Source organism: Helianthus annuus, chromosome 10 (assembly GCF_002127325.2).
Source record: "Helianthus annuus cultivar XRQ/B chromosome 10, HanXRQr2.0-SUNRISE, whole genome shotgun sequence".
Taxonomy (NCBI): Eukaryota; Viridiplantae; Streptophyta; class Magnoliopsida; order Asterales; family Asteraceae; genus Helianthus; species Helianthus annuus.
Window position 1 is genome coordinate 37,527,034 of NC_035442.2, and position 25,330 is coordinate 37,552,363.

The following is a 25,330-nucleotide window of genomic DNA, read 5'->3' on the forward strand; positions in this document are numbered from 1 at the left end:
TATTGAAAGTGGTTGTGAGTGAAAGAGAGAGAAAAATGTAATATATATTGAAAATGAGAGAGAAAAAGTATTTGTTTTTAGTGAAAATATATTCATATAAGAGTTGTTTTTTAGTGAAATGTATGTATATTTTTAGTGGATTGGATGTGAATGCAATGTTTGAGTTACACAATTTTCACCATACAAAAATTAAGGTTGATAATGTTAACAACAATAAAACAACTTTTTTTAACGACAAACTAAATCACTGGATAAACATCCTGGATGCCCTTAATCGAGTAAATGCGTCCCCTCCTTTATAACGGTCAGAGTTGGATGCATACCCGAGCAACCAAGCCACCAGTTCCGGGGAAAACCTGCCGCTCGAAGGCCCGCTGCGGTAAAACCCGGTTCGGCTCGGTTTCGAACTGGCGACCTCTAGAGAGGCCTAGTTCTAAATTTCATTGTCACCACCAATGTCCGATGCTAGTGGGAGTTGAACTTGGAGTCTGAAAGAGAGAAATCAAGTGACTAACCTCTATATCAACTTGTCAGGACATAAAACAACTTGTAAACCCGACACAATTCACACTCTAGCAAATAACTAAGGGTGAAGGGAGTGGTTACCTATTTGGAATAGGTAAACTCTCCATTCACCCAATCAGACAGTGACACGTCAATTCACCTAAATTGTTTACCTAATGCTCAAAAACGTTGGCGGTGGTTTACCCAATGGGATTTAGGTTAAGTATTTAAAAAAAGAAAAAAATGTGTGATTGATTGAGAAGGAATGAATCCCACCACACACCTTTCTCTCTCCCCCTTCCGTCATCGATAAACCTTTACCGATCATCCATATTCACCGAGTGGTAAACACAAACGACGACGGTGTTACCGTTCGGTAAACCGCTTTGCCGCTGTGTTTACCGCACCACTCCGCTCACGCTAAAACTATAGAGGTTCTCTTCCTATAAAACTTTTTATCAAATATTTTAACCCATAAAATCCTCTCTCTCTCTCTCTCTCCCTGTTGACAGCCGCACTACTGTACATGCGCCTCCATCATCAATCCCCTGCTTCCTTCTTCTCTAGGGTTTCACCTTCATCTTCTTCGTCTTCATCTGCATCTGCAACTTAGGGTTTCAAAATCCACCATAGCTTCTCATCCAATCATCCACAACCCTAGGCTTCTGAACGAAGCTGGATAACCCGCTCTCTATCCTCCGAAGAATCTCCATGCGCCGCTGGTTTAGCGGCTTCGTTGATTAGCGATTATTATTATTATTCACTCACTCATCAATTTCGAACAGCTTTCAAATTAGGTCCTACCTAGGGCTTCTTCCGTTTCAACTTGAATGGCATTGGGAGATTTAATGGAGTCTAGGTTTTCGGTTTCTAATCATCTCGATCGGTACTCGAATTCGCACCGGTTGGATGTGAATTCAACAAATTCAACGAATTCAACTGTTGTTGTTGTTCAGGATGTTGTAGTGCATGATAATAGGGATAGTAATAATAATCATAGGGTTGATAGTGGAGTACAGAGTAGGGAGAATGATAGGAATGTGGATAGGGAGGATTCGGAGACTGTTGCTAGTAGTAGTGGTTATGGAAATGTGGTTGTTAGTGGGATACCGGCTACTAGTATGGCGTATTTGCCCCAGAATGTTGTGTTGACTGAGCTTAGACATGAGGCGTTTGAGGCGGGTGCTCCTTCTGGTCCTGTGGATAGCGGTTTGGTCTCGAAATGGCGGCCTAAGGACCGGGTAATTTGTTGTTTTTCTTCCATTTTGTATGTTTTGGAGTTGATGCTTGCAGCTTATTTGTTTTAAATCTAATCTGTTAGCTTACAACTTAATGGTTGAATGCTGATTGGATGAGTAGGGTGACCTGGAATCATGTTTGTTTGTCACTTATATGCTATTAGTGTTGGATATTAGGCAAAAGTGCTATCATTTTGTTAGCTAGGATTCACATGATCATAAAGTTGTCTGTTTTAGAGATTTGCGTGAGGTTCTGTTTTTGTAATGCTACACCTTGCGAGTATTTCATAGTGTTGCTGTCTTAATGATGATGATGATTCTTGGGGCTAAGACTGAGGTTTCAATACACTGTGTCAATAGCAGACATCTTATTCTTTTGATACTTGCAATGAGTTATGAGTGTGTGATTATGTGATCGCAAGATTAGTTCTTTTGGTATTATTGTTCGTTACACGGGGAGGGAGTTAGTTGGATGATTGTTGCCTAGTTTTTTTGCTTTGGTTAGGGATATGTGCATGAAGGACACGTGGGGTGATGTCCCATAATATAGTCTTTATGCACATGATATCATGTTGATTAATGGGATAGATGTTAATTGTAGACGTAATGGTTATCATGAAACATCTTGGGATTTAAATATATGTTAACATTAAGTCAAAACTAAAATGGTAAAATGGAGAAGTAACAAAGATGTGACCTTGTGGTGTAACTGTGTAAGTGGCAGTGCCTTTTTAGTTCTTGTAGCCCATTTTAGTGTTTTCAAGCATTGCGAAAAAGATTACGAGTTGCGAGAGTGGAATAAGATAGTAATTTGTTGGTGTTAATATTGTAATAATGGATCCGCATTTATTTTAAGCGTTTGGTGTTTTTGGACTGAAATATGATATGCTTACATGTTTTAAAAGTTCTTTAAGAGTTTAAGGTGTCAGACTGGTTATAACTTATATAATACAGACCTATGTTGCCAAAAGCGCGTTAGGCGCACGCCTAGGCGCTCAGGCGCAGCCAAGCGAGGCTATAGCGCCTCGTGGTGGCTTAGGCGCGAATCTGGGCTTTTTTTTTTTTTTTTGTAAAAACCCTACTCAAGCGAGCGCCCAGAGCCAGACGCAAGGGAGAAAAAACGTTGGTTTTAAACACGTCAGGCGCGGTGAAGAAGAACAAGAGAGGTGACGAACCTATTGAACTGCAACAATCATACCCTGCGTCTTCATTCTTCTCACGTTCCTTCTTTTTTTTCTATCTTGCAAAAGCGGCGGTCATTTTAATTGGCAGATACCCTTTTAGGGTTTTGTTGTTCGTGTATTTAAGTTTTATTGGGCTTCTTTCATATTGTTATATTTGACTTTTTTTGGGCTTTCCTTTATGTTTGCTATTGAGATTTATGTATCCACGATTCCTTATGCTATAAACCTATCAATAATGATCTATTTTGATAATATTATTAATATTAACTTTAAATTGCTTATTTTTAACAGCTTTTTATTTTTCTTAATGAATTATATGTATAAAATTATAAATTAGTTTTTTTTATTATATTTGTATAATAGTATTAATGTAATAATTGTTAATGCCTATTATTAAACTAGCCCTAAACAAGCCTAAAACATGTCTAATACATCTAAAAATGCTATTTTTATACCATGCGCCTCGTATAAAAAAACCCTTGCTTTTTAAGCGCCTTGCGCCTAGGCTCCGGGCGAGACATGCGCCTTTGACAACATAGATATAGGCTACACATTAGTGTTGACTGATGATTAGATTAGCAGGGATCTACTTTGGTCTTGCTTATATAACTAGACTATATTGTTAGCTCATTGCTCTAGGTTTTGCTTACATTTTATTTTTTCTAGTAACCTAGGATTAAATTCTTAGAATGCTATATGCTTGTGTATCAGCATGCATTGTGTATATATAGTAACAAAGTAGGAAGCTTAATGTAATTGGAAATATATATAAACTAATAAAGCATACAGTTTTTTAGTGTTATCATAACTTTTTGTTGGAACTTATAAGAAGCTTCTCTAGATCAGCCCATCTTTCAACAAGTAAAGTTTCATTAAGTATCTGTGCCTCATTTATTTACTTGTGTAGTCAGTTTTTTTTTTGTTTTGTTTTGAACTGCAGATGAAAACAGGATGTGTTGCACTTGTTCTATGTTTGAATATTAGCGTTGACCCACCTGATGTTATAAAGATTTCACCTTGTGCCAGAATGGAGTGCTGGATAGATCCGTTCTCTATGGCCCCACAGAAAGCACTTGAAACAATCGGGAAAACATTGACTTTTCAGTATGAAAGGTGGCAACCTAAGGTGAGAGATTATCGCTTTACTACACCATACAACACTAACGAATTTTTAAACTAGCATCCTCTGAACTTAACGGAACATGGAAACAGGCCAAATACAGAATCCAGCTAGACCCCACAGTGGAAGAAGTGAAGAAACTCTGCACCACATGTCGAAAATATGCAAAATCTGAAAGGGTTTTGTTTCATTATAATGGTCATGGTGTACCTAAGCCAACTGCCAACGGCGAAATATGGTTTTTTAACAGGGTAATTTATAAAATTTTAGGTTTTTTTTTTTTTTTTTTTTAACTTTCTTTATGCCCCTGCTAAAATTAATTATGCCAAACTGATCTTTTTGTTTTGTTGTAGAGTTATACACAGTATATTCCCTTACCTATCAGCGACCTCGATTCGTGGTTGAAGACTCCATCAATATATGTTTTTGACTGTTCAGCCGCAGGGATGATAGTCAATGCTTTCATCGAGGTATCAGTGATCTTATATTCTTAAACCCTTAACAAAATATTGAACTATAGTCTATACAACATTTATAGCTTCAGGATTGGGGTCCATCAAGCTCTTCCGGAACTTCACCACGCGACTGTATTCTACTGGCGGCTTGTGAAGCACATGAGACGTTACCACAAAGTCACGAGTTTCCTGCTGATGTGTTTACTTCTTGCCTTACAACTCCCATCAAGATTGCATTGAGATGGTGAATGCTCTTTTAAATCATTTTGTTGAAAGTTAAAACTAAAATAATAAAATTAGAGGTAGCAAAATGGATGGATTGGGTGGATCAGACAGGTCGGTCAACGGTTCAAAATAAGTTTGGATCAACAGTCAAAACAGTTGATTTTTGGTACATGTCGAATTGAGTTGGGTCAGGTTGGGTATGCTTACAAAGTTATATAATTTTAATAGTAAACTAATTCTGTTGATTAAACTGATTTAGGATTTTTTTTTTCTTTTTGCATAAAATGCAAGTGACATCTGATTTGTTTGACCTGTTAATCCATTTGTTTTGTTTTATCTTTTGGTTGTTATGACTTATGATTATTATTATTATTATTATATGTTTTTGCATAAAACACCATCTGTGTTTTGGATACGTTGTCTAATTAAAGATGAAGTTTTGTCTTGTTTGCGTCTTTATAACGACTGTCAATGTCACTAAATGAGACAAAAACTTTGACAGCATAATGACTCAAATGGTACAAAAGGTTCACTTAATGTCCCAAACGGGGAAAAGTCTATCTTTTGATGACTCTCACGAACAAAAAGTTACGACTAAAACATGGCAACAGTAAAAGTACACCAGGAAAAATTTTCTTGCATTCCGCTACATCATTTTATTATGCACATTGATCTTCTCATCTCATTTAACTCTCCAGGTTTTGCACGCGTTCCTTACTACACGAGTCACTTGATTATTCACTTATAGACAGAATTCCTGGCCGTCAAACCGATCGTAAAACACTGCTTGGTGAGCTGAACTGGATTTTTACCGCAGTAACAGACACAATAGCCTGGAATGTTCTGCCACATGGTATTGATATTTGATAACAGAACTTTTATTATATTACTAGCACTTGATTGTAACAGGTTATTTTTCCTTGCAGATTTATTTCAGAGATTATTCAGGCAAGATCTGTTGGTTGCAAGTTTGTTTCGGAACTTTTTACTTGCTGAGAGAATTATGCGCTCTGCAAACTGTTCACCTGTTTCTTATCCAATGTTGCCGCCAACTCATCAGCATCATATGTGGTACGCACATACATTTATTTACCCTGTTATAATAACATAACATAATATGTTGCTTTTAAGAAAAAACGTGGATACTCACTCATATGTGGCGTGTTGGTAATTTTTTATTAATATAGTTGTGGCGTTGTGATTATGTGCATTGCAGGGATGCATGGGATATGGCTGCTGAAATCTGTCTTTCTCAGCTTCCAACATTGCTCGAAGACCCTAATGCGGAATTTCAGGTTTGGGATTTGCTTAATTAAGTTGTTTTTATGAGACTTGCACAACACTGTTGATTATCAAAGTCGTTGATAAGTTTTTTTTTTTTTTTTTTTTTTTTTTTTTTTTTGTTGCAGCCAAGTCCTTTTTTCACAGAACAACTGACAGCATTTGAGGTTTGGCTCAATCATGGGTCTGAACATAAGAAACCGCCTGAGCAGTTGCCAATTGTTCTCCAGGTCTCTACAATATGCATGGTCATGTACCTTACTATTTAGGTTTAATAAAGTCATAGAAAGAAGCAAAACAACAACCAACAACCATACCCAATAAATCCCACAAATAGCATAGCTATTTTTAGGGTATGGGGAGGGTGGGATGTAGGCGCACCATACCTCCATCCTCAAGGATAAAGAGGTTGCTTCCAGAGACCCTCGACACCAAACAGACAACAAAGAAACACACAAAACTAAAGGTATATACATAAAAAGCTACCAATAACAAAAGGGACGGTGAAGGAGTAACATGTTAAAAAAAAGCTACCAATAACAAAAGGGACGGTGAAGGAGTAACATATTAAAAGCAAGAACACATATAACATGATGCACAACATATATCCATGCAAAGTCACAAAAACATGCAAAGTCCACCTGAAGTGAATGAACATCTACATCACTAATCTAAAAGTAAGACATAAACGTATTTTCCCCTAAAAGTCCTTAACCTTAATCATATGCCTCCATGACCTCCTATCCTGGACCATGTCTTCAGAGAGGTGCAACCCTAGTAAATCTTGCCTAGTCCACTCATCCCAAATCAATTTGGGTCTACCTCTACACTTCCTCCCCTCCACAATGAGGGTTTCCACTACTCTAATTGACGTTGTTACCTGCATCCTCCTCACATGTCCAAACCATCTCTATCTCCACTCCTTTATCTTATCCGAAACTAGGTCAGAACCCCGTGTATTACACGGGCTGAATAAGTATAATTTTATATACTAAGTAATAAAAAGTTACATCTTTAAAAACCCATGCATTGTACGTATTGAAGAAACACGTGTATTACACGGCTTGAATACATATAATGTAATCAGTGAACACACAGTTGTCAATATATGTTTTTGAAAAAAATGAACTCTGATGTACCATATACTTTTAAAACATTTTACTTTATTTTTTTTATTTATTATTAGGTTAGAAACTTGTGTATTACATAAGTTATAACATTTTACTTTGTATTTTTTTATTTATTAATATGTTAGAAATTAGAAACGTCTCAATGAAATATTAAATAGTTATTACTAAGCATAAAAACAAAAGAAGTAGTTAAGAAAAAAATATTAAATAAATAAGAGATAAGCGAAAAAGAAAATAAAATAATTATATAGCAATAATCATTGTATTTAATATTATAAATAACCCGTTATACTAAACAATATGTATTGATTTTGCTATATGACAAAGCAATCCATTTGTATTTATTATATACCAACTAATATCTAATCTAATTTAATACGCATAAATAAATTAGCTAAAAGAACACACAAAAATATGCAGGATTAACATATGTTATGTAAATAAGTGAGGATGAGAGGAAGTAAAAAAAGTTGGTGGAGAATAATGAAAAATCGAATGTATGAATATTTTATTTATATAATTTGAAGAAAATTTTATGTGAAGTTAATAGATTACTTTTACATATATTTGAAAATTTATAGGATACCTATATATAATGAATCATCATCGTCATCATCAGTAAATCCCACCAATAGCAAAGCTAAGGTAGGGTTTGAGGAGGGTAAGATGTAGACAACCTTACCTCTACCAGTGAGACGCCGACTCCATAGTAGTTTTGCATCAAGCCTTGGACATAAGACGCATAACTCTCGGCAAAAAGGCCGATTAGTGCATGCACCCCCTCGTCTTTCGGCTATCAACGCCACTACATGATGCATGATTAACCATCCTCCGCTTTTAACGTTATTTCACGAAATTAGTAAAATACCGTTAAAATTAGTGCAATTTCACTTTTGGCCCCCGAGGGCCCACACATATATACATTATATGTGCACGCCGCAAGCGGGTAATTTATATATAATGAATATCTTTAATTATAATAAAAAAATAATTTGTTGCTAGTCTAAATATGGATATTTAAGTGTGAATAATGACTTGAAATTAGCATTTCTACTAATTTGTTAACCTACGGTCCTGTTTATAAGTTCTCACTGATTCTACAATCTAAGTTTCCTTAACAACCCTTCATTTGTTCAAAACAAATCTTACAGAAGAAAAGTTACACTGTCATGAACTTGACAAAAAATTAACATCAAGTGGATTCTTTAAAAAATGCATAACACTCTTCTTCAAACTTATAGATAAATGATGCATGTTGAATGGTTTGCCATAAACCTACAAGTCTACAACTATATGCTGGGGAACCGAGGATATACCATTCTTTCTTTTAATTTTGCATATGATTACAAAATAGAAGGCAAAAACAACAAACTTCACTACTCCACTAGTCAAACCTCAATAAGAACCAAAACTTAACAGCATTGTTAGCAACCCTAACGTAGCTGTGTCTAGAACAGAAAACTTACGTAGATAAGCAACCCTGGGGTTACTAGGCTCAACTTCATTAGCCACACGAAGAATGGGGTTACTAGGCTCAACTTACAAATAATTCATTATTGTCTAGTGCTAACTGATTTAAAATGTGTTACGGTTCAGGTTTTACTCAGTCAATGCCATAGATTTCGTGCCTTGGTGCTTCTTGGCAGATTTCTTGATATGGGTCCATGGGCTGTTGACCTGGTATGTTATTTCAGCTTCTCGTTGGCGTGTGACAAATTCTTAATGGTATCATAGATTGAATAACCTTTTTCATTGTAGGCTTTATCAGTTGGAATTTTTCCATATGTTTTGAAGCTATTACAGACGACTACACCTGAACTTAGACAAATTCTTGTGTTCATATGGACAAAAATCTTAGCACTTGATAAGGTAGCTACTTGTATTCATATGTTTTAAAGCTATTACCATCTTTTTATATCTTTTCAAATAGCATGCTGGTGTTGACTAAAATCAAATTTATTTGATTTGACAGTCATGCCAGGTGGATCTGGTGAAGGATGGGGGCCACACATATTTCATCAGGTTTTTGGATAGTGTGGAAGCATTCCCCGAACAACGCGCAATGGCTGCATTTGTTTTAACTGTCATTGTTGACGGACACAGAAAGGGTCAAGAAGCTTGTATCGAAGCCAACCTAATTCACGTCTGTTTAAAACATCTTCAAGGTGGTTCAACCTCCAGCGACACTCAAACTGAACCACTTTTTTTACAGTGGCTGTGTCTTTGTTTGGGAAAACTTTGGGAAGATTTCACAGAAGCACAAATTATAGGCGTGCAGTCTAATGCTCCTACTGTATTTTCACTTCTACTTTCCGAGCCCCAACCCGAGGTTTACTATTCGTTACACTTTTTGGATATTTTTTAAATGCTTGTTTTTTTTTTCGTCAATAGTTAGAACCCAAACCTCTTTTTCAGGTCAGAGCTTCTGCTGTATTTGCATTGGGCACTTTACTCGATGTTGGCTTTGATACATCTAGAGAAGTTGGAGATGATGAACGTGATGATGATGAAAAAGTTGCGGCTGAAATTAGCATTGTTAAAAGCCTTTTGAATGTTGTTTCAGATGGAAGCCCATTAGTTAGGGCTGAGTTGGCAGTAGCTCTTGCGCGGTTTGCTTTCGGCCACAATCGTAACCTGAAATCTATAGCTGCTGCGTATTGGAAACCACAGCCTAACTCTGTGCTGAGTTCTTTTCCTTTTACAGTTAGGAATTCAGTTAGTGGTTACAACACTCCTACCCAGTATTCTCAAATCGGTCCGTTGTCGCGGGTTGGTGGTGACAGCCAATCTGCTGCACGAGACGCGCGGGTTTCCTCCAGCATCCCGCTTGCTACATCTAGTATAATGCACGGGTCACCACTTTCTGATGACTCATCACAGCACTCGGATCCCGGCATGCTAACCGATTGTATCACAAACGGGGCGGTTAATCATGCAAAGCCTAGACAGTTAGACAACGGGTTGTATACCCAATGTGTATCCGCCATGTGTACACTAGCAAAGGATCCGTCACCGCGGATTTCGAGTTTGGGCCGACGGGTTCTTTCTATTATTGGAATTGAACAAGTGGTGACTAAGTCCGCTAAAGTCACCGCCGCTGGCGGTGTACGAGCGGGAGAATCTTCAACCACCACCACCAGTCTTGCTGGATTAGCGCGCTCATCTTCGTGGTTCGATATGAATGGAGGTACCTTTCTTCTTAATGTTAGTAGTTAGTTACACATGCCCTGTTTGAGGTTATAAATATGAATAAGAGTAAAATGCCATTTCGTCCCTGAGGTTTGGCCAGTTTTGCGACTTTTGTCAAAAGGTTTGTTTTTCCGCATCTGGATTCAAAAGGTTTGAAATCTTGTCATTTTTATTGGACTCGTTAACTCCATCCATCTTTCTTCGTTAAGTCGGGTATTTCCGTCTTTTTTGTTAACTTAAAGGGCAAATCGGTTGTTTTCAAGGGTATTCGGTCTTTTTACATAAAGTGAAAAAGACCGAATTGCCCTTTAAGTTAGCAAAAAAGACGGAAATATCTCTGAGTTAACGGAGAAAAATGGATGGAGTTAACCAGCCGGATGAAAATGACAAGATTTCAAACCTTTTGGATCCAGTTGCGGAAAAAGAAACCTTTGAATGAAAGTCGCAAAACTGGCCAAACCTTAGGGACGAAAATGGCATTTTACTCAATGAACAAATATCATATTTAACCAAACTCTTAATTATATTGTTACGATTGTAGGTCCCAGTAATTAGTCTTATATCATGTTTTATTAACTTTCATTTTTTTAATCAGATACATATTTTTGTGTGTGTTAGGAACGGGTCATCTACCGTTGACTTTTAGAACACCCCCTGTTAGCCCTCCAAGACCAAGTTACTTGACCGGAATGCGAAGGGTTTGTTCTCTTGAGTTCAGACCACATTTAATGGACTCGGGGCTAGCCGACTCGCTTTTGGGTTCACATGGGGTTCCTGGTTCGTCAGATCGCAGTTTTCTTCCACAATCTACCATCTACAACTGGAGTTGCAGTCATTTTTCAAAACCACTTCTTACAGCATCCGATGACGCTGATGAAATCACGGTTAAACGTGAAGAAAGGGAAAAAAATGTTTTTGAACACATCACAAAGTGCCAACGCTCCCGTGGGTCCCAAATAGCAATTAATTTCATATTTTACAATAACTTTCATCTTCAGTTGACTCTATAGTTTATATTGATTAATGTGTCACATATGTTTTTCAGCTGGTACCAATCTGCATAATCCAATTGCTCGATGGGATACAAAGTTTGAAAGCAGTGCTAAAACATCTTTGTTGCAGCCTTTTTCTCCAATAGTGGTTGCTGCTGATGAGGGTGAATGTATCAGGTATACTAGCTTTATTTGTTTTCTGTTCCTAATAATTGGATTGCTTTTTATTGTCGAACTTATTTTTTCTCTAGGATGAATTAAGGGGTATTTGTATTTAATGTTTTCTAGATTGTGTTTGATATAAACTGAACAAATGTGGAACTGCAAGTTTTTATCCAACAATATTTGTTTTTTTTTTTTAAATCGGAGAAGCCTAGATAGTATTTGCATATATATATGGGATGTATCTTTATTTAACGATATTTGGTTTTTTATATTTTCCTTCGTAATGAGTATCAAGCATGGTATCAAGATATAACATGTGTTTTCAAAATGTGGATTTAAGTGAATGAAAGCATTAGACCTTTTTTAAGATAACATTTGTTTCTTTAGATAAACTCTCATTTTTATATGTGATAACACATGAATATTTTGATTTGAGTACTACAGAAGTGCCTCAAATCATTTATGTTAAGATATTTTATTTTAGATTGTAGTGAGTTTTTAAAAGGTTTTGAGAAAGAAGAATAATATTTTATTCTATAGATTAACGATTGAACACGTAATTAAATAGAAGCCAAATATTAAGATCTTTGTAATTTTCAATCTATCCTAATATTTATTCTAAATTTATTGAAACTATGTTATCTAGTTACAATATAAAACCTAAAATTTATCTAGGAATTAGGATATTTATGGAACTCCCCACACTTTTGCAAAATACGTTCTTTTCTTTTAAGTTAAGTACTTGACTACTGATAGTGTATATATAATAAAGAACAATTTTTTTTTGTATGACCGGCCACGTGACACGGATCCAGTTCTAACCGATGTCCAATGTAAACATTTTTTTTAGAGGACTTTGATGTCTGTGAGGGTCGAACCTGTGCAACTCTTTAGAGATCTTATATAATGCCGAGTTACCGCTCGGCTACTCTTAGATTACTAATTATAATTAAATATATAACGTTTTATTCATTATTCTTATTTCTCCACCCAAACTAAATACATATGAAAAATACTGAAAATAAAAGATTTGAGAATCTATCTAAAGATTGCTTCATTGTGACATCTTTCATCTTTCAAGTACTTTTAATAATTAGAATTTGTGAGGCCATTCAGTGGAAGTTGGGTTCAAGTTTGAAAAAATAGTTGCATAATTTGAAGGGAAAACATGAAAAAAACCTTTACGTTTTCTTTTCTCTTAATTCTGCTTTTTCTTGGTCTTTGTAAAATTTTCATCTAATTACAGTTTCTAAATAAATCATATTAGGTTTTTTACTGTTTCACACACACACACACACACACACATATAAACATATATATAGTGGAGGGTTCAAACTAATAACTCATTTTTGAAGTATATTCTTTCAAAACAAGCCTAGTTTATGGTGAAAGACAAATTTCGACAGGTGTAGGATAAATTTCAAATATGTGTAGGATATTTTTTTTGTTGCTTAATTAATTAGAAGAGAACAATAAATGGGAGGAGTTCTAACTATTTAGTGTTTTACCATTATGCCCTTTGTTCTTTATGTCCTCACATTATAATTCTTTTCAAAAGATCCTTCCCTATATGTATGTATGGTGCGCACCTATACATTTATACATGAGTTGGGACTAGATTTCAGGATCTCCACGTTATACCGAACATGTTCCAAGTCTTCACAAGCCGAATTGTGTTTTTTTCTGCTGTATTGTTTATCTTTAATGTACTAAAAAGCATTGCTTGCAAAAGAAAGAATTTATGCTGATCAATTTTGTCCAGGAAATATAACTAATTTGTTTCCTTGACTTAATATCTTGCCCTTTGTAATTTATGATGTTAGTGAATAAGTAGCAAGAAATGTATTAAGACGCACATGTTACATGAATTTATTTTGTTCTTTTTCTAAATACTATTCACTGATTTTGTGATCTTGTTTCTTTCTAGAATATGGAACTACGAGGAAGCCACATTATTAAACAGTTTTAATAATCATGAATATCCTGATAAAGGGATATCAAAACTTTGTCTAGTGAATGAGCTTGATGACAGCTTGTTGCTTGTAGCCTCAAGTAGGTTTCCCATCTCTATATCAGTGCTGACTCGTATTTCCTTTTTTAATTAAGAGTAAATTACGATTTTGGCCCCTGTGGTTATATCACTTTTACCCTTTTAGCCCAAAAAGGTATCTTTTAACATCTGAGCCCCCAACGTCTTTTTTTCTAACCCTTTTGGCCCCTAACACTAACCCCATCCATTTACTTTTAGGGGCCAAAAGGGTTAGAAAAAAAGACGTTGGGGGCCAAAAGGGTTTGAAAAAAGACGTTGGGGGCTCAGATGTTAAAAGATTCCTTTTTGGCTAAAAGGGTAACAGTGATATAACCACAGGGACCAAAATCGTAATTTACTCTTTAATTAATGGTTTATTTGAATTTATTATATTTGTTCAATGCAGGTGACGGAAATGTGCGAATATGGAAAGATTACATTTCGAGGGGCAAACAAAAACTTGTAACCGCATTTTCTTCTATTCACGGTCATAGACCTGGTGTCAGGAGTGTTAATGCTGTAGTTGATTGGCAGCAGCAATCTGGCTATATGGTACTCGTTTATTTACAAATACTTGAATATAATTTAGATAATATGTTTAGGGCTGTAAACAAACCGAACGAACACGAACAAGACCTTGTTCGTGTTCATTCGTTAAGGAATGAACCTGTTCAGGAACACTTGCCGATCAAGATTTCTTGTTCGTGTTCATTCATTAAGGAAATGAACGTGTTCATGAACTGCTTACGAACACTTACCAAACGTAAACTAACGCAAATGAACACAAGAACACAAGCGAACGTTCATGCACACAAACAAATACAGAGGAACATATATTCATTTTAGAATTAAATATGCATTTCTGATTACATAGATTACGAAGAATCCACCCAAATTAAATAAGTACTTAATATAATTATCTGAACGTAGTTGACATATTTGTCATAAACATAACTAATGCAAAAATTAAGATGGTTCTCAAGCTTTAACACAAACTGAATTTGAAATGGTCAATTGAGAGATGTTGGCGTAGGCACATAGTATACCTAGGATTTCAAAATTCTAAAAAAACCAAAACCAATAAATTAAAATATAACATATAAAAATCTTTACGTGAACAAACACAGATTAACATAAACGAACAAACATAAGTGAACACATTACCGAACGTTCACAGACATAAACGAACAAACACATCCTCTGTTCGTGTTCGTTCATTTGATAAACAAACTTCCAGCCGAATGGTTTAAGAATTGTTCGCTGAACGTTCAGTTCGTTTACAGCCCTAAATATGTTTCTTCTACTCATATTTATAAAAAGTTACTGTTTGTGCTTGCAGTATGCATCTGGTGAAGTTTCCTCAACCATGGTATGGGACCTGGATAAAGAACAACTTTTAACTTCTATTCCTCTTGCATCAGATTGCACCATTTCAGCACTGGTACATTATATTATATTATTTTTTAAATGAATTTTTCTTCATGTCTAAGCTATATGAATTTTTTTTGTCGTGGTTGATTTGGTAATTTCATGTTGTCTGATTTTAGGCTGCTTCTCAAGTTCATGGGGGTCAATATGCAGCTGGCTTTGTGGATGGCTCGGTCAGATTGTATGATATTAGAACACCTGATGGGTAATGTTATAATTATTCTCTCTCCCTCTCTCTCTCTCTCTCTATATATATATATATATATATATTGAGTGAAGATCATTTCAGAACCCTAAATATTTACAGAACTCGCGGAACTTCTAATAAACAATCTTTTTATTTGTATATTTTTATATTTAGGATAATTCTATCATTTATTATATGCAGTGGCGAAGCTTGAATTTTCGGCCTGGGGGGCGAAAACGTATATACCCACAAATTTCTATACGAAAACTACATATATAACACTACTGAGCGAAAAATTCGGGGGGGGGGGGGGGGGGCGCCCCTCCCCGCCCCTCTTATCCTTCGCCCCTGATTATATGTATATTTATCATTACATACATGTTAAGAGCAACTTTATCATTTTTTTATATGTAATTTTGTGACTACACATATGTAAACTAACCACTGGGTGTCAGCCCAGTGGCCACCGACACCCATCTTAAAACTTGCAAGGGGGAGGTCGCAAGTTCGATTCTTACCCTGAGCAGACTGGGGAATTCACCGCCAGGGCGCTTGGTCGGGTAGCAAACTGGGGAGGGGGATCCCTCCCGCGGTCAAGGGTACCGTGCATTTACCCTTTTTTTTTCATATGTAAACTAGTTTTTTTACATATATGTAATTAGTTATTACACATATACATAATTTGGCTATTACATATATGTAAACTACTCTTAACATGTATGTAATCATAAAAATACATATAATAAATGATAAAAATAACCTAAATATATATATATATATAAAATAATTGTTTATTTAGAGTTCTGAAAGTTCTGCATTTATTTAGAGTTCTGAAATGCACCCAATCCTACATATATTAATATATTAATTTGAACATGTAGATGAATAATAAATACTGTCTTTTAGTCTATTTCGTGTTTTAGTGTAAACTTTTGTTTACATCTCTGTACTTTTCTCGGCTGTCATTTAGCAAATTTTCATTTACATTAATGTATGTTACTTCTTTGTCTAGTGTTTTCTCATTTAGTAAATTTCATTTATACTCCATGTACTTTACTCAGTCTATTTTTTTCACCATTTTACATTACACCCTTGTACTTTACTCCTTTGTCATTAAGTTAATTTTCGTTTGCATCTCATGTACTTTACTCCTTTGTTATTTAGTGAATTTGCATCTACACCTGTGTACTCTACTCGGTCATTTAGTTAATTTTCGTTTGCATCTCATGCACTTTATTTAGTGAATTTGCATCTACACCCGCTTACTTTACTCGGTCTATTTCACTTTCAAAACCGGACACCCCGTCATTATTCGACTTCGTCTACGTTTTACATCACATAAGTCACTTGGTGTTAGAAATTCGTTTTTATGTTTTGCGTTTTTCCCGGTTTTGGTCGTCGTTCGGTTAGCATAGTTTTACCCCCGATCGACAACGCGGAGGGCTTAAGACCAGTTTCTGTAATTCGTAGACACACATGAATTAAAAGTTTGATGTTATTTGTTTGATGCATTTTTTTCCTAAATTTCCATCTATCCATGTTGCTTGATCCAGGCTTGTTTGTGTTACCCGGCCCCACACTCGTAGAGTAGAACGAGCTGGTGGTATCATAGAACGCGTTGTAGGAATCGGGTTTCAACCTGGACTTGATCCAGCAAAGGTAAAGAGAAGCAACTTGCTACTTTTATTTATTTGGTAAATGTTAACCACCGCTTTCACCTCTATGTTTATTCTAGATTGTGAGTGCATCTCAAGCAGGAGACATACAATTCTTGGATATCAGAAACCAAAGTGATGCCTACTTGACCATAGACGCACACCGTGGCTCATTAACCGCATTAGCCATACACCGGCACGCACCACTTATAGCCAGTGGCTCAGCCAAGCAACTCATAAAAGTCTTCAATCTTGAAGGCGAGCAATTGGGCACCATACGCTACTCACCAACTTTCATGGCCCAAAAAATCGGGCCCGTTAGCTGTCTAGCCTTCCACCCATACCAGATACTACTAGCAGCTGGTGCTGCTGATGCCTGTGTTTCCATATATGCTGATGAAATCTCACCACCAAGATAAACAAACCCACCCACGTTCTGGTCCGAATTCAAGGACTATAGCTCGGTTTTCATACGTTGACAAAAGCTAGAACAAACCGGCTCCTGGGGTGTTTTGTAAAGGTATAATACATTCGTTTAAGCTTCCGGGGAAAGAAGGCTGTTGGTGAGTCTGGAAAGACTGAAGTACATTTGGTGGAGGCTTTCGGCAAATAATTTGATAATACATAGGTATAAAAACGGTGTAAATATTTCATTTTCTTTGGAATTTGTTTTATTTGGTTTAGTGTGTGTTTTTACAGCTTTGTTTTCACTAATTTGTAAAAAATGTCTCATCCCTCTCCATCTTTTAAGATTATTAAGTTTATATATAATGGAAATTCCTTGTGAAGTTTGTTTATATGCCAATGGATTAGTGATTTTTGATCTCAGATTTTGGTGTCTTGATGTCTTTAGTTGTCATAATTCAACACATGATTATTGAAACGCTAGTATATATAAATGCCTGTGAGGCTGTGACTCGTATTTCTTTGCCTTTTCGCGATCTCAAGGGATTATGGCAGTCCCAAAATTTAAAGGTAAGAGTTAAAAGGATCTTGATGATGTGTGATATGTGCTTATGAATTTACGTTGCGTCACGAATCAAGATGAACCAAGAGATAGGGGAATCAATCATGTTGGGTTGGTCTATTGATGGATTTTGGGTTGGTGGGTTGAATTCATTAAACCTATTTCAACATGTGTCCGTGTTGTGTCATGCCCATTTAAAATCGTGTCGTGTTTTGTGTCACTCGTTTTATAACTATTTATAAATTTGTACAATACATAGAAACTTTAGAACAATTTAAATAATGAATTACTACGATTCAAAAGAAATCTTTTTATAATTGGTGTGTGCTATTATTTAACTGTTCCTTTCTCTTTTATTCTCAGTTAAAAAACTCAAGGAGTCAGGGGCTGTATCTTAACGATTTCGTTAAAAGGCTACGTCTGAATCAATCAAAGATGTGTTTGGTTCGCTTAAATTACAAATCTGTTTACAGGTGGTGTCATGTATGGTCGCCCCTTCCACACATTTAAGGGAAAGAGAATAATTTTCTTTGAACAATGAAATAAAATATACGTGACTATAAGATTAAGCGTTTTTAAGGTGGGTTGAAAATTAATGTTGGTTGTTATTGGGTATTTGATAAAATTAAATCGTCAAAATTCAACCATTTTCACTACATTCAACCAAATCCAAACTCCATCTCTCAAATTTTCTTTTAACAACTCAAGATTCATCTCTTATTTTTTTATTTTTTTTAACTCAAGAAATGGATCCCAACAGCCATCGTGGTAACATTTTATCGATTCCAAAACCCTCGGATGGTGAAACTGGACAACACACCGGTTGTAGAAGATGGTCAGTACCGGATCATGAATTGCTGATATGGACGATTTTGTTCGATATCATAATGACGAAGTGATAGACGGGTGGTAGTATTATATCATTACTGGGCCATTCACGCTTTGATCCATATGATAAAGAGTATGATAAAGATTCGGATATATCAAATGACGATCGTTGAAGTTGATGTGTATTTTTACAGATTTGGATATATCAAATAAGGATCGTGACTAGAAGTTGATGTGTATTTTTTATTTTCTATGTTGGCTTTATTAGCCATTATATTGTTACATATTATTGTATAGTATATTAGGAATCTCATATCTTTTCCATATAGATAGGAGGTTAGTTAGGGTTTCGATCTCTATATATTGTATCATTTACATTGTAATTATCAAGAAAATACATATCATAATATGGTATCAGAGTGTAACCCTACTGCCGGTATCCCTTCCCTTTGTTTCCTTTTTTTTTCCGATCATTCTCATGGCCGATCAACCCAAAACAGCCACCGATTCCACCTCTAAAACTCTTCACCCCATTTATTCCGTAACAAACATTCAAAACAAAGTTCGCATCCTTGATGGCGAAAAGGTTACCTACTCCGCATGGGTGAAACTCTTCAAACTACACGCCCACGGGTATGATGTGTTAAACCATATCGATGGCACCGAGCCCCCAACCAAAACCGATCCGTCTTACAGAGGCGTGGTCCAAAATTGACTCCATTGTCCTTCAATGGATATATGGAACTCTTTCAGATTCATATCTGGCTCGTGTCCTTGAAACAGATTCAACGGCCCAACAAGCTTGGAATCGGATCCAAACCATCTTTCTCAATAACAAAAACTCTCGAGCCGCACCCTGGAACATGCTTTTACCACCACTACTATGGCCTCATGCTCATCTATGAATGAGTATTTTCAACGGATGAAAGATCTTGCGGAGCAACTTAATGACGTCGGTCACCCGGTTAGTGAGTCTCGGTTGGTTCTTCAAATGGTTACGGGTCTCCCTCAAGAATATGACACCGTCGCCTCCTTTATCACTCAGGCCGATAAGTCATGGGATGATGCTAGAGAGATGATTGATCGTGAGCAATGGCGACAGGCTGCTCGACAACAAACCCATTCGGCCCTCACTGCTTCCCACGGCACCCCTCAAAACACTACCAATAATAACCCCAACCCCAACACTTCCAACCCACCACCCCCTCAACCGTATCACCCGGCCCAAACCTTTGACAATTATCAGCCACGTAACCAAACTAGGGGCAGGGGCCGTGGCCGCCACTCATATCAAGGACGCGGCTGGGGTCGCTACTCCTACTACCAAAACCAAAACCAACCTAGTAGCCAAAACAACACCTAACCTCCAACCTACAATCCTGCCTACCACCCATATCCTTGGTGGGCCTCTCCACCCCCTTGCCCTCACCCAGCCCAATCACCATGGACCTCCCACTGGACCCGACCCAACACTTCCGCTCCAACCCCACAGCAGCCCAACCCAATCACCCCACCTCGTCAAGTTCTTTTAGCAGCTGAAACCAATAAGTGGCATGATCGTCTTGTACATCCTGGCACACAAGTTTTAAAGTTTCTTTCTAGTCGTTTTAATATTCCATGTAATGAACAATCATTTGCTTTTTGTGACTATTGTCATTTATCTAACAGTAAACGGCTTTCGTTTGTTAGTTCTAATTCATTTACATATGCACCTTTTGATATTGTTCACTGCGATTTGTGAACCTCACCAGTTCTTAGTAATGCATCTTATAAATATTACATGGTATTGGTTGACAATTTTTCCAATTATGTTTGGGTTTATCCCCTGAAATTTAAATCAGAAACCTTTCCAACATTTGTTAAGTTTCATAAATATATTCAAACTCAATTTCACAAAAACATCAAATCCTTTCAATGTGATTTAGGGGGAGAATTCGATAACAATGCATTTCATAATTTTGCATCCACAAACGGTCTTGCATTTCGTTTTTCGTGTCCTCAAACATCACCCCAAAACGGGCGGTCCGAATGTCACACCCCGACCACGTAAAACAACAAAACGTGGCGGAAACGTCGGGGAGTGTTGTAACAGAATCATTGTTTCACAACCATGGATTAAACAGTTTCGTTTTATTGAATTAAGTGTATTGTATTACATTGGAATTTGAAACAAAACATGTACAAATAGTCTTGTATCTTTTAATGTCACTAAGGCCTCGTCCAATCCTATGTGAGAGTACACAAATATCATCATCAAGCATCATCAACTATTGTACCTGAAACACATGCGAAAATAGGTACGTCAGCATAAAAATGCCGGTGAGTACATAGGTTTTGTTTGAGTGTCGGATTCATGGCTAGTTTGCATGTTGCAATACTTATTTAAAAACCTTGTTTTGAAAAGTATAGTATTGCGACATAATTAACCAAATCAAATCAAGTTGGTTATAATTTATAAAATCTCGTAACCATGATTCTTAACTCCAAAACATTTGTTTAGTTAAATCCAGATTGTAAATCGTTTTTGAAATAAAACTCGAATAGTATATATATATATATATATATATATATATATATATATCGTTAGAAAAACCTTGTAATGTAACTTTGTTTCGATAACCTTGCCCAAGTGATCTAGATAACGCAACGACATATAATGTATTAAAAGCACTTATATATAGGAAGTACCAGCGGCGTATCCACCATGCTTTTAACACGTTACACCCACCCCGTTACCTAATCACTTCCCTAACCCAACGGTTCAAACAGATTTCAAACGGTTCATGTCAATCAACGGTTACAAACGGTTCACATAGTCAAGTAGTCACAAACGGTTCACATAGTCAAGTAGTCACAAACGATTCACATAATCAAGTAGTCACAAACGGTTCACATAATCAAACGGTTACAAACGGTTCACATAGTCCAACGGTTCACCTACTCAACGGTCACAAACGGTTCACATAGTCAAACGGTTTACAAACGGTTCACATAGTCCAACGGTTCACATAGTCAAGTGGTCACAAACGGTTCACATGATCAACGGTTACAACGGTTCAAAATGTAAAACAATATATCCATATGCTGGATGAGCATATGCGACAAAATGTAGTATATGGAAATCAATGTGCTAGCATGTTAAGTGAACATACATAGCAAAACATAATGAAATCATGTACTATAGTGTACTAATGAACATAGCAAGTATAGAACATGAAAAACATGAAAGTAACAAGTAGGCACATGTGTTCCACCCCAAAACAGTTTGAAAATAGTAAAAGTTGGGACTATGTACTCACTTGAGGGTGCTTAGAAGTCTTGAACAACAACCAAGCAAAGCTAGAGGGGTCACGGAAATCAAACGGCACCTAATATAGGTAACTATGTTAATAACCGGACCTAAATCGGGAGATCGGATAGGATGAGGTTTCATAAACCAAATGAGTGTTGGAACTCATATGATATGGTTTAACAAAGCCTACATACTAAAGTGAAACCTAACCTAAGTGCTTTCGACCCATTGCCACCCATCAAGGTAGCTTATGCTACTTTAACGCGTCGTTCGCGCAAATGCGCGTTCGAGACGTCTAACTAGTCCTATGACAAGTATTATATGCCTAAACATGTTTAAATAGGTTGCATAATCAGTTTAGGTGACAAAAGTTAGGTTACATATGCTTAAAATCCAATTATGCATGAAAAGGGCATTTTGGTCATTTACCTAAGGCATATAATCTACCTATCATACAACTACTTAAACTAGGTGACCATAAGGTATAACCTCGGGAGGTTATTCCCTATACAACTATGGTCACTAATCATGCTTGGTCGGATCCTAAAGATCGACCAAACGGGTCGAGTTCGAAAGTCTAAGCAGTGGTTTAGACCGCTTGACTTACGACTCTAAACAAATACTAAACTAAAAGTGACGAGCTAAGCATGTTAGAACATGCTTAACTAATTTAGAAAATAGGTTTTGATATCAAAACAAAGTGTTTTGATACCAAGAGTAGTTTGGTTGCAAAATACGCTTAAATGCGCATTTCGACCGAAACTACGACTCGTCACTATGCCTAGTCAACATGGTAATCAGTAGGTATAGTCATAAAGGACTATAACCATCGTGATTACGCTCACGTTGCGAAGTTCAAACGAACTTCTCGTTGACCATCTCGTGGTCAAAGCTGAAAGTCAAACAAAGTTTGACTTTCACACTTGAAAAGCGATAAAAGAACGAAGGCATACTTACAAAGGGTCCCCGCAAGATTTGATCCGATTTACCCTCAGGTATGAAGTGTATACTCCAACTTAGAGGGCCAAAATCAGATCAAATGTGCAGAAAATGGAATGAGGGCCATGCTATATATAGTTTTCGCAAAATCGTTAGGATCATTTCTTGGAGAAGAGGGAATGATCTAGGCCTTACAAGTGTTAGAGAATGATTGGGGGACTTGTTCTCCACACAAACCAGCCCATAGCATGAAAAACCATGGATCAAAACCATTGGAACAAGTGGGAATGACCAGATTCAATGTTTCTACAATTCTGATGTACTGGGTACTGCTTACGGACCGTAAGCAAAGCTCCATACGGACCGTAAGGGACCTGCAGACCAGCAACTTTCAAAAATGACAGATTTAGCCCCTGAAGTCCCAAACTTGGTTTTCGATGCATTTTTGACACGTTTAAGCCCCATTAACCCCATTTCAAAGCTCTAAAATGAAGTTAAAGTATAGGGAACTTAAAATATGCTCAAAAATATCTCGGATGTCGGTTCGTTTGGTTGTACGGTTGCGTTGTTCGGTTAATTACGACGGAAGTCGTAACGGACGCAAAAACGATCCAAATTGCGCGACGAATGGATTTTTATCATGCCAAACACTAAAATAAATTATTTTAATGCTTACATAAATTTTTGGATTTCCGGATATATTCAGAACGTAAGATATGCGCGAAAATGCAAACTTATGCACTTTTTGACGCTTTTAGTCCCAGAATGAGCATAAAGTTTATTTTAGCACACCGAACCCCTCAAAGCCTATTTCTAAGCTATGTAAAGGATATTTAGGGTGTGTTTAACTTATGATCAAGTTCCGGATTGTTCGTTACAGTACAAATCGGCATACTTTCGCAGTTTGTCGAATTTAGTCCTTGTAAGCGAATAAACTTGATTTCGGCATACCAAACCATCCAAAACTTATTTCTAAGTTATGTAAAGGTTATTTAAGGTATGTTAAGCCTATGTCACTATTCCGGAGTGTTTGTTACATTAAACTGGTTATATTTACGCATCAGATCGCGTATAACCTTCCAGAAAGCGATTTAAAGCCCGAAATCGAACAAGAATTGATATGTGCAAATGATACACATATTTTCACAAATCCCAAGAATGAAACACAATATTTCATTGGTTTGGTATTTGTTTGACGGTCACAGTGACACAGGTGTCACACCGAACGTATGATACGTCGTCTTAACGACATCATCCGTGCACTCCTAACCCACGCCCATATCCCCCCGACATTTTGGGTTGAAGCCCTTCATACGGCCGTATATCTTCACAACATTCTTCCTACCACTCGCCTAAACTACAACACCCCTACCTTTGCTCTATACCTTTGTCATCCCACATATGATCACCTACGGGTGTTCGGATCCGCATGCTACCCAAACTTTTCTGCCACTGAAACAAATAAACTAAACCCTCGTTCAATCCGGTGCATATTTATCGGCTATCCACCTAATTTTCGAGGTTATCGTTGTCTTGATCCCACTACCGGTAAAGTCCACATTTCTCGCCACGTGACCTTCGATGAAGAAACCTTCCCTTTTCCCACGTCTAACCCACCCGCATCCTACACATTCCTGGATGACGAACTAATTTCCCACCACCCATATCAATTTCCTACTGCCTCAACCGTATCTCAACCCACCACTCTAAACCATACTACATCACCTCAACATCATACCTCACCACCTGCCTACGGCCCAACCACACCTCACTGTCCAAACCCACCAAACGGCCCAACCACACCTCTCGGCTCAATCCCACAAACCAGCCCAATCCCTAAAACCGGTTCAACCACACCTCACGGTCCTACCCCATCTCACAGACCAACCACATCACCTCCTGCCCCACCATCACATCCCCACATTCCACAACCATCAACTTCACCCGCTCCCCATAATTCCATCCTATGACTACTAGGGGCAAAGATGGTATACTCAAACCAAATCCAAAATACAACCTCTCCATACCTTCATCCGAACCCGTATCCCCTACACCCACCTCACACCACAAAGCACTTACTGACCCAAATTGGCAAAGGGCTATGCACACTGAATATAAAGCATTAGTTGATAATGATACTTGGGAACTGGTTCCGCGTCCAACCGAGCATCCTATTATTCGATGCATGTGGCTATTTCGCCACAAATTTAAACAGGATGGGAGTCTGGATCGGTATAAAGCGAGATTAGTTGTGAATGGTAAATCTCAAACAGTTGGCATCGATTGTCAAGACACGTTCAGCCCGGTCGTAAAACCTGCCACTATACGCACTGTGTTATCTATTGCTCTCAATAACAAATGGCCGATCAATCAACTTGATGTTAAGAATGCCTTTTTGCACGGGAATCTTCAAGAGACGGTTTATATGCATCAACCACTGGGGTTCAGTGATACCTCCAAACCCAATTATGTGTGTCGCTTACGCAAGTACTTATACGGATTTAAACAAGCCCCACGGGCCT

At 37.2% G+C, this 25,330-nt stretch overlaps 2 protein-coding genes across 2 annotated transcripts; both read left to right on the plus strand.

The window, feature by feature from the left end:
• The first annotated feature begins 977 nt into the window (after positions 1 to 977).
• On the plus strand, positions 978 to 17,579 carry LOC110884575 (regulatory-associated protein of TOR 1). The gene is made up of 21 exons (XM_022132294.2): positions 978 to 1,745; positions 3,867 to 4,052; positions 4,139 to 4,297; positions 4,400 to 4,516; positions 4,585 to 4,745; positions 5,425 to 5,579; positions 5,653 to 5,797; positions 5,943 to 6,021; positions 6,136 to 6,237; positions 8,734 to 8,817; positions 8,896 to 9,006; positions 9,110 to 9,466; positions 9,553 to 10,324; positions 10,945 to 11,271; positions 11,372 to 11,495; positions 13,411 to 13,535; positions 13,919 to 14,064; positions 14,852 to 14,953; positions 15,060 to 15,145; positions 16,681 to 16,786; positions 16,863 to 17,579. The coding sequence occupies exons 1-21, from the start codon at positions 1,335 to 1,337 to the stop codon at positions 17,199 to 17,201; spliced, it is 4,194 nt and encodes a 1,397-aa protein (XP_021987986.1). The 5' UTR covers positions 978 to 1,334; the 3' UTR covers positions 17,202 to 17,579.
• A 1,881-nt stretch (positions 17,580 to 19,460) lies between these two features.
• On the plus strand, positions 19,461 to 20,318 carry LOC110881139. Its single transcript, XM_022129498.1, has 2 exons — positions 19,461 to 19,789; positions 20,246 to 20,318. The coding sequence occupies exons 1-2, from the start codon at positions 19,461 to 19,463 to the stop codon at positions 20,316 to 20,318; spliced, it is 402 nt and encodes a 133-aa protein (XP_021985190.1).
• Positions 20,319 to 25,330: the final 5,012 nt, after the last annotated feature.

Coding starts and splice junctions, on each gene's coding strand:
- LOC110884575 (XM_022132294.2), top strand. CDS start 1,335: ATGGCATTGGGAGATTTAATGGAGTCTAGGTTTTCGGTTTCTAATCAT. Junction 6,022..6,135: donor ACCCTAATGCGGAATTTCAG/GTTTGGGATTTG, acceptor TTTTTGTTGCAG/CCAAGTCCTTTTTTCACAGA. Junction 16,787..16,862: donor CTGGACTTGATCCAGCAAAG/GTAAAGAGAAGC, acceptor TGTTTATTCTAG/ATTGTGAGTGCATCTCAAGC.
- LOC110881139 (XM_022129498.1), top strand. CDS start 19,461: ATGGCCTCATGCTCATCTATGAATGAGTATTTTCAACGGATGAAAGAT. Junction 19,790..20,245: donor AACCCACCACCCCCTCAACC/GTATCACCCGGC, acceptor TTTATCTAACAG/TAAACGGCTTTCGTTTGTTA.